Source organism: Tachysurus fulvidraco, chromosome 3, assembly GCF_022655615.1.
Source record: "Tachysurus fulvidraco isolate hzauxx_2018 chromosome 3, HZAU_PFXX_2.0, whole genome shotgun sequence".
NCBI classification, from domain to species: Eukaryota; Metazoa; Chordata; class Actinopteri; order Siluriformes; family Bagridae; genus Tachysurus; species Tachysurus fulvidraco.
In genome coordinates this window covers 27,415,678-27,430,677 of record NC_062520.1, presented here as the reverse complement: position 1 = coordinate 27,430,677, position 15,000 = coordinate 27,415,678, and the positions used below count along the sequence as shown (strand labels likewise).

General features: G+C 39.4%; 3 protein-coding genes across 13 annotated transcripts in view; 1 reads left to right on the top strand and 2 right to left on the bottom strand.

Annotated features, from left to right (window-relative positions):
- Nucleotides 1-1,445, bottom strand: part of tbc1d31 (TBC1 domain family, member 31) — an 18,766-nt gene extending 17,321 nt beyond the window's left edge. Inside the window, exons 1-2 of one of the 5 annotated variants that reach the window (XM_027154013.2) lie at nucleotides 1,296-1,445; nucleotides 969-1,093 (exon numbers count right to left, since the gene is read on the bottom strand). In XM_027154013.2, coding sequence (XP_027009814.2) covers nucleotides 969-1,042 — 74 coding nt within the window. In that variant the 5' untranslated portion in view covers nucleotides 1,043-1,093; nucleotides 1,296-1,445. Of the gene's footprint in view, nucleotides 1-968; nucleotides 1,094-1,215; nucleotides 1,239-1,295 lie in introns of those variants that run through there. The other 4 variants (XM_027154018.2, XM_027154031.2, XM_027154023.2 and 1 more) reach the window with 4 other exon arrangements.
- Nucleotides 1,446-5,860: 4,415 nt separating this feature from the next.
- si:dkey-29h14.10 lies at nucleotides 5,861-9,024 on the bottom strand. The gene is made up of 5 exons (XM_027149200.2): nucleotides 8,876-9,024; nucleotides 7,412-7,675; nucleotides 7,279-7,329; nucleotides 6,729-6,848; nucleotides 5,861-6,460 (listed from the first exon to the last, which is right to left on the bottom strand). Exons 1-5 carry the CDS (start codon nucleotides 8,919-8,921, stop codon nucleotides 6,261-6,263), a joined length of 681 nt encoding a protein of 226 aa, XP_027005001.1. The 5' UTR covers nucleotides 8,922-9,024; the 3' UTR covers nucleotides 5,861-6,260.
- A 567-nt stretch (nucleotides 9,025-9,591) lies between these two features.
- Nucleotides 9,592-15,000, top strand: part of prelid3a (PRELI domain containing 3A) — an 8,639-nt gene continuing 3,230 nt past the window's right edge. Inside the window, exons 1-5 of one of the 7 annotated variants that reach the window (XM_027153969.2) lie at nucleotides 9,592-9,785; nucleotides 10,406-10,583; nucleotides 11,118-11,207; nucleotides 11,457-11,527; nucleotides 11,651-11,753. In XM_027153969.2, the coding sequence (XP_027009770.2) occupies nucleotides 9,754-9,785; nucleotides 10,406-10,583; nucleotides 11,118-11,207; nucleotides 11,457-11,527; nucleotides 11,651-11,753 (474 nt within the window). In that variant the 5' untranslated portion in view covers nucleotides 9,592-9,753. Of the gene's footprint in view, nucleotides 9,786-10,003; nucleotides 10,235-10,405; nucleotides 10,584-11,117; nucleotides 11,208-11,456; nucleotides 11,528-11,650; nucleotides 11,754-15,000 lie in introns of those variants that run through there. The other 6 variants (XM_027153978.2, XM_027153999.2, XM_027153951.2 and 3 more) reach the window with 6 other exon arrangements.

Below are 15,000 nucleotides of genomic sequence, written 5' to 3'. Positions count from 1 at the left end.
CTATACAGGCCATGGTAGATTCTGGGGTGGAGCTTCATGCAAATCAGTGGGCTGAAGGAGTGAGTGAGTGAGTGAGTAAATAAATAAAAATAATAAATGGAAACCTGCAAATTATCCTAAATAAAATAAGAAAACCTAAAGATAAAATAAGACAAAGTTAAATAAATATCAAAAATATCAATAAACAACATTTAAAAGCAAAAGTAAAAAAAAAGTTTGCATAGCATTAAAATAAGGTAAATAGTAAACATTGTATGCATCATAGAATCATTTCCGTCGTTTTGCACATACTGTAAAATATTTCAGTCGTTTGCTGTTTCTGCACAAATCCATTATCTCAGGGACCTGCTGCTAAGAAACTGTGTTCATTCTAGTATTACTGCACACAAAATTGTCTGAACATACAGTATTTACACTGGTAGGTACTGTGTCTGTTTATTGTCTTTTGTGTATTGTCTTGTAACCTTTCTTCTGCATTGTCTTTTGTCCTGCACAGTCTTGTCCTGCACAGTCTTGTCCTGCACTGTTTGCAACAGGTTGCACAGTTGCACTTTATGTATCTAGGACTAACTGACTAAGTCCTCAGCTCTGTCTTTGTTTTATGTAGCACCTTGATCCTGGAGGAACGTTGTCTCATTTCACTGTGTACTGCAACAGCTCTATATGGTTGTAATGACAATAAAAGCTTCTTGACTTGACTTAACATCTATAGCTATAATGCACTATCCAGGTGGGTTTTTTTTAAACATCTCAGCGTTTGTGCTGGACTGTGAAAAAGCCCAAATAATAGAACAACCTTATGATAAAGGGTTACAGAAACAAAAAGCTCTAATTCTGCACTGAAACAAAGCTCCAGTCTCAGTAAATGTGCCCCAACACTGCAGAGGGAACAGATGCTGTAATATCACACATTTAGTTCTGATGGTTTTCCTGTTTAGACTTGTATCATCATTCAGGTTTAAACTTACCCATTATTTGATGGCACTGGTTTTCGGTGCCATAATTTCCCGTCTTCTTTATTGTCTATCTGTACAGTCTGCATGTTCCCAGCCTGTAGCTCACAGCTCACCAGAGCATCACAGCAAACCTGTTGCTAACAACAGAGGCGGATTAACGTTAGCAATTAGCCGACTAGGTTCAAACAGCCTTAAGAGTCCTCAAAATATTTCGTTAATGACTTAAATATTTCTAGTTTAAATAAAACAAATACATTACTTGATATACGTAAAGCGTTACTACGCTGTTAAAGAAACATTTATTCGTATCTATGTATGTTAGAGCAATATTAAACCTACGCGGGTAGCTGTTTGGAACCGGAAGTGTACACCGGATGTTTGTTTCTCAATCCACACTGGGCTCCAGTATAAGTGTACTACATAGAATGATGTTCCCTACCTAGTCCACTACATGGGAAAAATGGAACCATTTGAAACACGACCGCAAATCAGAATCTGGCAGCTAATCTGTTAACATGGAATTAGCGCCTATTTTAATTCAATTCGATACAAATTATTTGTATAGAGTTTTTAACAATTTCCCGTTGTCTCAAAGCAGCTTTACAGAAGTATGGAAACAGGAGAGAGAGAGAGAGAGAGAGAGAGAGAGAGAGAGAGAGAGAGAGAGAGAGAGAGAGAGAGAGAGAATATATATATAAGAAGAAGAAATAAGGATAGAATAAATTAATTAATAGAAAGAATCAGAATCAGAAAGAGCTTAATAGCTAGGACTTAAGTAAAGTTGGCCTCATATTCACAGATTCGAGTTTCCCGAGTCAATAACACCTGAACTAAAGGGTGTTAATACACAAATAACACCTCGTTTTTATCGTAGTAATGTAGAGAGGCAGCTACAATGCACCTACAACCAAATTTTTCTGCTTCCTCAGTGGAAGACATGTCGATAGGGTTGAGGAGATCCTCGAAGTACTCCTTCCACCGTCCGAGAATGTCCCCAGTCGAAGTAAGCAGACTCCCACTCCCACTGTGCAGGGCACTGCTTCCCCCTCCTGAGGCGCCAGAGGTTTGCCAGAATTTCTTCGAGGCCAATAGTCCTTCTCCATGGCCTCACCGAACTCCTCCCAGACCCGAGTTTTTGCCTCCGCAACAACCCGGGCTGAAGCTCACTTGGCCCTCCGGTACCTATCAGCTGCCTTCGGAGTCCCCCAAGCCAACCAGGCTCGATAGGACTCCTTCTTCAGCCTGACGGCATCCCTTACTTCCGGGGTCCACCACCGGGTACGGGGATTGCCGCCACAACAGGCACCAGAGACCTTTCGGCCACAGCTCCGTGCAGCCGCGTCGACAATGGAGGTGGAGAACATGGTCCACTCGGATTCAATGTCTCCACCCTCCCTCGGGATCTGGTTGAAGCTCTGCAGGAGGTGGGAGTTGAAGATCTCTCTGACCGGAGACTCTGCCAAACGTTCCCAGCAGACCCTCACAGTACGTTTGGGTCTGCCAAGTCTGTCCAACTTCCTCCCCCGCCGTCGGATCCAACTCATCACCAGGTGGTGATCAGTTGACAGCTCTGCCCCCTCTTTACCCGAGTAAAGAGCAAGCCCACATCAGCCCGCCTCCTCTCACCATGGGCAACTCTAGAGTAGTAGAGAGTCCAGCCTCTCTCAAAGAGTTGGGTTCCAGAGCCCAAGCTGTGCGTGTTATCTCTAGTCGGTATCTCTCAGCCTCCCGCACCAGCTCAGGCTCCTTCCCCCCAGCGAGGTGACATTCCATGTCCCTAAAGACAGATTACGTGTCCGGGGATTGGGTTGCTGAGGCCCCCGCCTTCGACTGCCACCCAATGCACAATGCACCGGCCCCTTACGGTTCCTCCTGCAGGTGGTGGGCCCACGGGAGATCGGCCCCACGTCGCTCCTTTGGGCTGAGCCTGGCCGTTCCCCGTGGGGTAAGACCTGGCCACCAGGCGCTCGCATGCGAGCCCCAACCCCGGGCCTGGCTCCAGGGTGGGGCCCCGGTTGCGCCATACCGGGCGACGTCATGGACCTTGATTTCGAATTCTTCATAAGGGGATATTTGAACCGCTCTTTGTCTGGCCCGTCACCCAGGACCTGTTTGCCTTGGGGGACCCTACCGGGGCAGAAAGCCCCAGACAACATAGCTCCTAGGATCATTCAGGCACACAAACCCCTCCACCACAATAAGGTGGCGGTTCAAGGAGGGGATGATTTTTTATTTATTTCTTTTAATAAAAAATCAATAACTTGACTATTATGGAAATTATATTCAGTAACTTCACTGTAATACACTCTACTGTCACCAAACTCAGATCACACATCACTTATGTCCTGATAGATATGCTGCAACACTTATTTAGAGGAAATGTCTTTTTGTTTATTTTTTATGATTTTTCATCATTTGAAAAATCACAGCGTTTAGCTCAGGAGTTATTGACTCGAGAAACTCGAATCTGTGAATATGCAGCCAACTTTACTTAAGTATAACTAGGCATGTTTTCACATGCGAGGAATTTGTTAGTGACAGAAGCTCCACAGTGTAACAGAATGACATATACAATATAGACAATTTGTATGTACAGATGTACAAGTGTGAAATGAGCAATTGAAATATACATAGTATGTGTTTTAAGTAAATAGTGTGTGAGAATAGCATGTGTTAGTAATAATAGTATGTTAAGTGTTCATCAGATGGATTGCCTGAAGGAAGAAACTGTTCCTATGTCTGGTCGTTCTGGTGTTCAAGGCTCTGTAGCGTCGACCAGATGGTTCAAAGACAGTTCAAAGACTGAGTGTGCTAGATGTGAGGGGTCCAGAGTGATTGTCTTTGCCTTTTTGCTCACTCTGGAGAAGTACAGATCTTGGAGAGTGAGAAGTTGTACCAATGGTTCGGACTACCCTCTGTAGTCTTCTGAGGTCACATTTGGTTGCTGAGCTGAACCAAACAGTAATTGAGGTGCAGAGGATGGATTCAATAATATATTGTAATATATACAATTAAAGTTTAAAATTAATTTTAAAAAAGATTAACTTAAAATTTATGATACTATATATCTATCCCTATCCCTAACGAGCAAGCCGGAGGTGACAGCGACAAGGAAAAACTCCCTGAGAGGATATGAGGAAGAAACCTTGAGAGGAACTAGGCTCAGAAGGGAACCCATCCTCATTTGGGTGACACTCTACAGTAAATAGTGTAAATGTTAATAATTCTTTGTACACCAGTTTATAATAGTGCAACTGAGAGCTCATGAGGAACTAATGAGTCATGGTAAACTCTGAGTTCAGCACAGAAATTGCTGATAAAGGCCAGACCATACAGCTGACTGACACAACATTGGTTCAAAAGAAGTCATGACAGTCTCCGGGCGGCTTCATACACAACAATCCCTATTTTAGGGGAGCCTTTGTTACCACTGGAACATTATTAATGCTATAACCAAGCACAGTACTGGTTACTAGTTCAAACGAAAGTAAACACTACATTTTTACACAAACAATAACTATTATCTAATTTGAAGCAAAACCTGCATATTATTATATACGCAAAATAACATCAAACATGATACATAATGTTTGGCCAAGTGAAAGACAATAAGTGGCACTTCAAACTGACATCACAAGTACCAAAGTGATTTTCATGGCTACGACAAACAATATGATGGAATCCCATGTAATCTTTTAGACAGTCAAACTTAATTAAACCATGCCTAAGGCTAAGACTTTAAGTGAAAGGGAACTGAAACTCTTACTGAGGGTAAGGTGACTTGAGCCAGACCCTGTTTCTTATATCTCTTAAAGCTACTGGTACAAAAAACAAGGGCCATAACAGGTTTTGAAACAAACAATAACATATCTAATTTGAAGCAAAACCTGCACCTAACTAAACATTAAAATTATTCAACAACTTAAGCTAAATAACATTTGGCCAAGTGAACGACAATAAGTGCCCGTAGTGTGTGAGCGAATGAGAGAGTGTGTGCCCTGCGATGGGTTGGCGCTCCGTCCAGGTTTTATCCTGCCTTGATGCCCGATGACGCCTGAGATAGGCACAGGCTCCTAATGACCCAAGACTAGCTCGGATAAGTGGTAGAAAATGAATGAATGAACGACAATGAGCACTTCAAAATGACATGACAAGATCAGTGAACATGGTCAAGGCTACCAAAGCAGAATGATCCTCATCAAACCTCGTCATAAACCTCTAACACAATCCTAAGATATCAAAGTACCAACTGGCACTTAATAAATAATAAAAGTAAAAAACAAAACTGAAATACTAAATGAATTTTACTGTATGTTTTGTTTATTTAAAAAATTGGCCATTAGAGGTTTTAACACTATCTAAAGAACTATCTAAAATAAAGCAAAACCTACATCTAAATAAATGTTAAAATATTCAATACCTAAAGCTACATAATTTACATAGTTTGGTGAGGTGAAAGACAATAAGAAGCACTTCAAAATGACATCACAAGCACCAGAGTAATTGGTCATGGCTACCAAAATAGAAAGATGAAATCCTACTTCATTAAAGAACTTCTAGTCATTTTAGACTGTCCTCCAAAGTCCAGCAATGGAAAGGTCTAACCTTAACCCCCATCCCGATATCTCTTAAGACAACCAGTATCTTTTTATTTTTTTAATTGCCCTGTGGTGGACTCAAGCTCTGCTCCTTTCTGGTTTCATAAGGCCTACTTGTTTTCGAGTAATTAAGGCCTGAATTAAATGAATCCTAATAAATATTGAGACTAAAATACATACATACTGCTGTAACAAAATAAAAAATAAAAAAAATCACAGCTCCTGGCAATGCTTCAAAATAAAATTGTCTTAAATAGTTCTCTGTTAGTTCTCCCCAAAAATTACATACTTCAACAACACAAATCATTTAAATTTATATATTTTTTAATATACTTTATACATAAAAGACTGAATATAAAAGGTTCACAACCTGTAATAAATATCATGTATAAATATAAAACAATTCATTATCAGTTATAAGGCAAAAAAAATGAATGCATAAAAGTAACAGTGACACATAGCTTATTAAAATATCAGTCTGTAATAAAAAAAATCAATCATATCACTACTGAGGTATTGATACATCACATCAGTAGTTCTGCCTTTATGGACTTCAGAGAACTTCGGATTAAATCACACAAATGTGTATACTTTCTTAACCATGAATGGTTGGTTTTAAACTGAAGAGATTCTGTGCATATAAATATATATATACATATTTTTTTTTTAACAGTCTGTGGTCTCCATCTTGATCGCCTAATCCTATTTACCCCTCTGAACCCTCGTCCACACTATCAGTTTCCTCCTCAAGCTGAGGGTCCAGATTGCTTTCAATGTTCATGTAGTTGTTGTCCCCTATAATGACGTACTCTACGTTGGAACTCTCCACTTGAATATTAGGAGCCTCTGTGGACTCTGTGGACGTTTCCCTGTCCTGATGCTTCCTCTCCATATGCTCCACTGCATCTATTTAAAATAAATAAATAAATAAATAAATAAATAAATAAAAAAAACAAAATAAAAAAGCAGCAGCATACAATGCATAAGGAATGAAAATGTTAAACTGTATTTAGTGTATTTTCTAAAGATTATAACTAGTGACAATGTGAAAAGTGTTAAAAATAAAGCTAATTGCTTATTACTGTTTATATGTCACTCTTAGGGGGTATTAGGACACCATTACTGCACATAATATGCTACATCATTTCCTGCTACACTTTTGTGTCACTCTTACCGTCATGGACATCGGTCTGAGAGAGCAGACAGCACAAGCTGTTGTTGTTTCCTATGATGCAGTTGTTCAATGAGGAATTGTTTATGGTAATGACACATGGGGGAACAGTTGCAGTGGTCTCTGTTAATAGTGGAGACAAAACACAAAACACACAATTTGAAATTGAGAATTGAAAGCAACAACAAATAAGCATGTATGAATGCTAAGACCAAACCACACAAACAAACTCTGCAGCCTCTTACAGCACACATGTAGACCACAGTCTCCTGCCTCTCACATGCATACGTCCTCTATGGGACATAACTAGTGTGGCATTGTGTGTGTTAAGCAAGTAGGAAGTAAACGTGCATAAAGCGTGTGAGATCAGCGGCTACGGCTCATGCATTCGACCACCGAAACTCTTTACCAAGAGCCACAAACAATGGGTGTCGCAAACCACTAGTCATCTCCACTGTCTTAAAAAGCATGAATCTTATTTGTATTTACCTCTACATATAAATTGCCTTTCAATGAATAATAAAGTTTCTACAAAAAAACCACCAGTGCATACCTGAACAGGACGACGTCGCCACATGATGGTGAGCTTCATCGGTAACCTTCACTGCAGGACAGACAAAGAGGTTAAAAGACAATCTTCGCATGTTTACATATTATCTCTCAAACACCTGTCTGCTCACACATACCCAGGCCTCTGGTGATGGTGTGAAAGAGTGAGGGGCTGCATGCATTCAGGCACTGGAAGAAGCGTAGACATGCCGTGTGGCCCTTGTACAGGAGCGTTTGCAGGAGACGCGCAGCTTGTTGCGTGTCTGTGGCTCCAGAACGGATCACCTGCACCTCGTAGTCAGTGAGCGCACGTGAGCAGCGCAGGCATTCAGATATCTGCTGCACCATGCAGGAGGGCATGCACTTGCTCAGGGTGCTCAGCTCACGCTGAAGTACCTTATCTATTCAGGGACATAAGATCAGGAGAAGATGAAGAGAGTTATTTTTTTATTTGTATTTAAATACCAATGGATGGAAAACAATAGATATGAAAAGACAGATGCATCACTTGGCCAGACATGTCTATCTCTGTCTAGCTACTACACATGCTACTCCTGAGACATTACCGACCATAACCCCTTCTGCTCTCCAAACCCACCCGATCCATCCTGATGCCCTACTTCTGGTTGAATACAATAAATTACCTGGTTATAAGCCTGGTTATAAGCCTGGTTCTTCTCAGTGTGTTCCTCACATCACACAAAGAAGATTTTCACCTCTGGCTTGCTCATAAAGGTTAAATATAAAATGTATTTATCCTGGATTTAGATATTTCTGTAAAGCTGCTCTGTGACAATGGCTTTAAACAAAGGCCATTGTCCCTAAATGTTGCTTAATAATCATGTTATTGTTGATAATTGGGATGTTACCTTGTTCCAGACATTATGATGTTATTCGGTTACCTTCAAATAACTAAACTTATTCTCTGCTTCTGTTGGTACATTAATAACAAAGCATAGCTTGAATGTAAACTGCAATTCTGGGAATGTCTTTTTTCATTTGCATCACACACAAGTGAAAAATACGCTAATGAATTGAATAAAAGTATACAGTCTGTAAAAAACAATCTGTTGCCAATCCAATGACCACGGAGTGCAGCTCAAGACAGTCAGGGCTCATTTTGGTTCTTACACTTAAAGCATTAACGAAATTAGGTCCAAATATAATATTGACCATTCCATTCCATTTCTCTTGATGTATTTGAGCTTAGTACCTGCAGCTAACAGAAAGAGAGAGAGAGCGAAAGAGACAGAAAGAGACAGAGAGAGAGAGAAACAGACAGAGAGAGACAGAAAGAGAAAGAAACAGAAAAGGAGAGAGACAGACAGAGAGAGAGAAAAACAGAGACAGAAGGAGAAACAGAGAGAGACAGAAAGAGACAGAGAGAGAGACATAGAAACATAGAGAAAGAGAAACAGAGAGAGACAGAAACAGATAAGACACACACAGAGACAGACGGAGACACAGAGAGAGACAGAGAAAGACAGAAAGAGAAACAGAGAGATTTTACTTAACTTACTTCCTTGTTCTCAAATTACACTGTAGCTTTTATAACGCTTTACAAAAGGCCATTTTGCTCTATTTATAAACTAAAGTCTTACCGGGAGATATTACTTTCATTCTGCTGCTCGGTGCGACGACGTCCATCAACAAGAGTCCACAAACACCACAAACTGACCGCTTACACGCAACAGCTCCAATGTAAACTGCACGTGGAACGGATCACTGCACATATACACGAGTGCGCATGCGCGCCGCAGCCTGTAATTTCCCTGAAGAATTTCCCAGTGAGCTCATCCTCAGCTCTTATTTGTTACTCCTTATTCCCTCCGTATTCACTCCTTATTTCCTCCTTACACTTCATAACACACGTGTTTTACATAAATAATGCTATAGATACACTGTATATAATGCATTTCGTCTACCTCAAGAAGTATCTTAATACCAGGCCTGATTGTTTATTAGGATATAAACTGAACTGAACTGTTTCTTGTGGTTGTGTTAATGACGTTAGCAGCTTTTACAAAGCAAAGTGCCACCAAATAACTCACTTTTCTTCATAAGAGCTTTATGGGACGTTTTTGTTTTACTTGTATAAATAATGTCGGGTCATTGAAAAGGGCTCTGAATAAAACCCATACGCTGCCTGCTCATACGTTTATTCCATAATACGGATAAATAAAAACGACTCCTTTATAGACGCTCATAGAAAACAAATCAATGAATTGGTTATACAGCGCAGACGATTTTGTGACATTTCTGCGCGTTTTCGACGCAGAATTGATTAATAAAGTGTCCATGGTTGCACGCGAGCTACCATTGGTTGTCCTGGTTACAGTAACGCGGAAGTCGACACTGGGAACTGGGACGATGCTACCGGCGGATTGAGAAAGCAGCAACGGATTTAACTACGTTTTATATTCACATTACGTTTTATTTTTATTTTTTATTTATTTATTTTATTTACAGTACTTCAGAAATGAAGATCTGGAGCACGGAACATATATTCAGGTAGTAAAGATGATCTTCATGAGCACTTTTGTCACGTTGATATTGGGCCAATTTTATGTATAATGAATCACATAGAAAACAAAATATAACACTTTTGGATCTTACACTTGTTTCCTGTCTACTACACGTCATGTACACGCTCTTCATTGAGATGTTTGTTTATGATCTGTGCGTTACACTGAAACGCAATGACCTGTCACGTGACTGTCACGTGTCCAGGCGTGTCGCTTCTCTCCAAACACGCATATGTTCCTTTGTTTATGTCGATACACTTACTTTCACGTTCTCTAGGAAAGGTTAGAATGAGGAAACGAGGGCTAAAACAGTCCTATGTTGTAAGGATACTAAGAATAAGATTCTTCCCATTTTGCTTTGTAATACTTCTGTTTGCTGATGATACCTCATTTACTACACGGTCCTGATGTTTATTGGAAAAGTTCAAGATTAAGGTCATTTAAGTTTGTCATAATTATTACTATTGTCATCACATTCCTTTCAACCTGTATAATCTGGGTGAAATAAACAGTCTCTAACAGATAATAACATAAAACATAAACACCCAAAAATACACTTGTCCACAAAATCAACAATCACTTGTTTGGTTCATCTGCTTTTCCCAGCTATCCTTGGGAGACGGTGATCAAAGCAGCGATGAGAAAATACCCCAATCCCATGAACCCCAGTGTGGTAGGAGTGGACGTCCTGGACAGAAACCAGGATAAACATGGTCGCCTTCACAGCCACCGGCTGCTGAGCACTGAGTGGTGTATCCCGAGTGTGGTGCGAGCCGTGAGTAAAGTAACGGAAAGCCTCACAGAACCTGAGATATACAGTGGGGTCCAGTAGTCGGAGACCACACGGGATAATCTTTTCTTTTCGTTGTAAATTGGAAAGTGAGGTTTTAGGATTTTGAAATATTTCTTCACTTTTTAATATACAGGATTTTGCAACTATTTATACAGAATTCAAGATGAGATGATTTTGCGCTATTCCACACTATTTTTAGGTCCCTATTTAAATGTAGGTAAATATGTCAGGATTCTACTTTTCATTCAAGCACATTTTAATAGTATAATGTCGAATGAAAATGTAGTATTTACTTAGAAAAGAAACCAAAATAGAAGCATTTTCTGTAGTGCTCTCTATCTTTTGGACCCCACTGTGCACGTATGTAGACACTTGCCATCCACTTTATTAGTAACTCCTAATCATCTAATCATGTGGCAAAGGCACGATAATATAATCATGCAAAAACAGGTTATTTGCTGCAGGTATTGTTCACATCAATCTTTAGAATGAAGAAAAAGTCTGACTTGAATTGTCTTTTTTTAGATACTGGGGACAAGCCGAACCACTACGTATGTTAAAGAGTATTCCGTTGTTGACCCTGAAGTAAAAATTATGGAGCTTTTCTCAGCAAACGTGAGTACTGACATGCAAAAAAGACTACCACAAAATACCTGATTTGTTTTTGTTCTTTTTGCTTATCGAATGTAAAGTCTTTCATGTTCTTGCAGCCTGAAGCCTAACATACAACAACATCCTGTGCCTCAAATATTCTTATCTAGCTGTGGATCCCTAACATATTAGATGTAAATATGTTACTCCATGAATGGTGGTATAGGGAGTTGATGTGAGACATTAATAATTATTTTGATTAATCTTTTTTAGATAACCCTCACAAATTTAGTATCCGTTGATGAGAGACTAGTTTACAGGCCACATCCTGAAAACCCAGACGTGTAAGTTTGTTGCATTGATTATTCTTATTCATTTATATTCAGACACAGTATGTAATTTGGCCTGATTTTAATTCTCACAGTGTTGGAATTACAAAATGCACTTTTTTTTTTTTTTTACAACAGCACAATCTTAACCCAAGAAGCAATAATCACCGTGAAAGGAATCCGTTTGAGCAGCTACCTCGAGGGATTGATGGCTCTTAGTATGACTGCTAATGCAAGAAAGGTAATGAAATTGTTTATATAGAGAAATGCAGAGATAAATACTACATGTGTGGGATACATTGCCTTATATAAGTCTTCACCTTCTTGAATATTTTCACATTTTGTACGGTTACAACCTGGAAATAAAATGGATTTAATTAGGATAGATCTCTATTACTTCTACACATCTTTATACATACTTATTACATACTGGTGATCATTCAAGCACAGTTTATTGGTTTTGAACCACTGCACTGCTGGAGCTTCGCTAAATGATTGTCATTTAAACCTTTGCTCCGGTCTCAAATCTCTGGCAGACTAATGCAGGTCCATCCATCTATCTATCCATTCATCCATTCATCCATCCATCCATCCATCCATCCATCCATCCATTGATCGTTCTTTCTGTCCTGACCAGATTCTCAGTCCCTTCTGACAGAATGATGCTACCACCACCATGCTTCACTGCTTCAGAGTGATGAACAGTGTTGGGTTTTCCAGTAAATGTAGCGCTTAGGGCCAAAGCTATATATATTTTTTTTATAGATTTCCAGATCACAATTTCCATAAGGAATTTTATATGGATTTTTTTCCCATTTGTGGTTTCTTGCTCTTTGTTTTGCTCTTACATAAAACCCAGTTTGGTGGAGTGTCTACGCTTTGGTTGGCTACTGAATCATTTCTCCCAGTTTAGCTGTGGTTCTGGAACTGACACAAATACACAAGTTTCCATCTACAAACAGTTGATAACTTTAGAACACCACACATACAGCGGATTTTTTTTCTTCACATACCCCAACTGAGGAGGTTGGGGTCATTTTTACATTACATTTATGGCACCCTTATCCAGAGGGACGCAGACACCCGTATCCCGTATACAACTGAGCATTAAGGGCCCAGCAGTGGCAGCTTGGTGGACCTGGGTTTCGAACCCATGACCTTCCAATCAGTAGCCCAACACCTTAACCACTGAGCTACCACATCCCATCACATCAGAGTGCAGTGGCAGCTATGATACAGCACCCATGGAGCAGGGAGGGTTGAGGGTTGCCAGCAGTGGCAGCTTGGCTGTGCTGGGCCTTGAACCCCGATCAACAACCCAGAGCCTTAACTAGTTGAGCTGGATAGGATAACCACTGCCCAGGATAACAGGATAAAGTTAATACTAGAATAATAATTCCTGGTGTTGTATTTTGACCATTTAGTACACTGTTAAAGAAAGTAAATGATTTATCACACTCTCTGGATTCAACCAGATGAGGATGAGTCTCCTTTTGAGATTCTTTTCAAGGTTTCTTCCTGTGTACAAGGCTCTATACAATTAAAATAGAATTGAATTGAATTATGTTGCTTGTCAAATTCTGGGGTCTTCCAGGTACAGGTGTATTTATACTGAGAACATGTGACACAGATGAACTCTATTCAACCAATTGTGTGACATCTGATGGTAACAGATTTAGGACTTGTTTAGGGAAATCCGTGAGGTTATAACTCTACAAAATGGGAAAATAGGTTTGATGAGGCGTAAATACTTATTTGGTTATATTTGGTGCTGCATTTTAAGCCAATTTGTGACTTTCTACATTCACTGGAATGCCCTCTTCACTATATGACATCACATCACATGATGGGTTTGTAAAGCAGCTCCAAAATACTTCTCTTTTGCCTGGATTACACAATCAGCAAAATGAAGCAACTGAGGAATTTACTTTGTAAACAATGTGGTTTTCTTTAGAGATATTACAGAAGGGTGCAGTGCCCCGAGATGATTCGGCACACACGAGGACAAAGGATCTTAAAACTGAAATATTATGTGCTTTCTGTTTCTTTCTGTTCATTAAACCTGGATCAATAACCCACTAGAATGTAGATAAATCCTAAACATATATATATATATACACACAAATATCTTAACATACAGGCAATGCAAAGAGGTATACGGTAATAGACCAGAGTTTACAAGTATCTTTTTTTTTTAATTGGTCAACCAATCACAGTGGTTAGCACATTTGGCTCACACCTCCAGGGTCGGGGGTTCGATTCCCGCCTCCGCCTTGTGTGTGTGGAGTTTGCATGTTCTCCCCGTGCCTCGGGGGTTTCCTCCGGGTACTCCGGTTTCCTCCCCCGTTCCAAAGACATGCATGGTAGGTTGATTGGCATCTCTGGAAAATTGTCCGGAGTGAGTGAGAGTGTGTGTGCCCTGTGATGGGTTGGCACTCCGTCCAGTGTGTATCCTGCCTTGATGCCCAATGATGCCTGAGATAGGCACAGGATCCCCATGACCCGAGAAGTTTGGATATGAATGAATGAATGAATGAATGAATGAATGAATGAACCAATCACAGTCTTCAAAAGAATGTGTCATACCTAGTAATGGGTTTAGCCCCGCCTCCTCTCTAAGATAAAAGTTGTCTTTCCTTTCTCAGAGTTGCTCAGAAGATAAGATATCTAGTTAGAATATTTTTACCTTAAATTAGGAGCTCACTGAGATCGTTCTAAGAATCTTTACGATTACGGGCTCTGTTATTTCCAGTATCACACAGATCTAGATTCAGAACTAAAATGCAAAGTTCATGCAAAGTTTAGCTCATATATGCTCATTTGCCTAGATTGCAAATGTGAAATCACAGACTTACCAAGTCAATCTTTATATAATTTCTATGGAATTATATGTTCTGCTGGAAGAAAATAAACTTGTAAACTGGGAAAGCCTAAACATGACAGAAACAGGAAGTGAAACTGCCAGCAATTAAGAAGTGTAGTTCAAAGATGGTGATCATCAGCAAATACAAATACAAAGCAAGTGGAAGTAGTTAGGCTTGTGGTTAATTTTCTTTTTGGAAATTATGGTGCATTTCCAAAATCTCACAGTTCTATAGTTTCTGAATCACAAACTATTAATCACGAATATTGAAAGTGTTGAGCTCATGTAAAGTAAAATGCCCTGGTTGGGAAAGTGTAAAATCTGTGCAGTAAATAATGTCAATGTAAATAATGTCTTTTTTACAACAGTTTATAATCAAATCAAATTTTATTTGTCACATACACATACATACAGGGTACGACATGCAGTGAAATGCTTTCTGCATCTGTATAAAAAAAAGCAAAAAATAAAATGAGAATAAAATAATAAGAAAGTATAAACTATATAAGAAAACTGTATAAAAGCTATATAAAAATATGAAATAGGTGGAGAATATGAAGAAATAATGTATATACATATACATAAATATACATATACATAAATGTGTATGTGTTTTAAAGATTGT

What these genes read in the sequence shown, in the direction of transcription:
- si:dkey-29h14.10 (XM_027149200.2), bottom strand. Translation starts at nt 8,921, where the DNA reads ATGGACGTCGTCGCACCGAGCAGCAGAATGAAAGTAATATCTCCCG. An exon ending in AATGAAAGTAATATCTCCCG is followed by an intron (nt 7,676 to 8,875) that starts GTAAGACTTTAG and finishes GTCCCTGAATAG; the next exon opens with ATAAGGTACTTCAGCGTGAG. An exon ending in CACCATCACCAGAGGCCTGG is followed by an intron (nt 7,330 to 7,411) that starts GTATGTGTGAGC and finishes TCTGTCCTGCAG; the next exon opens with TGAAGGTTACCGATGAAGCT.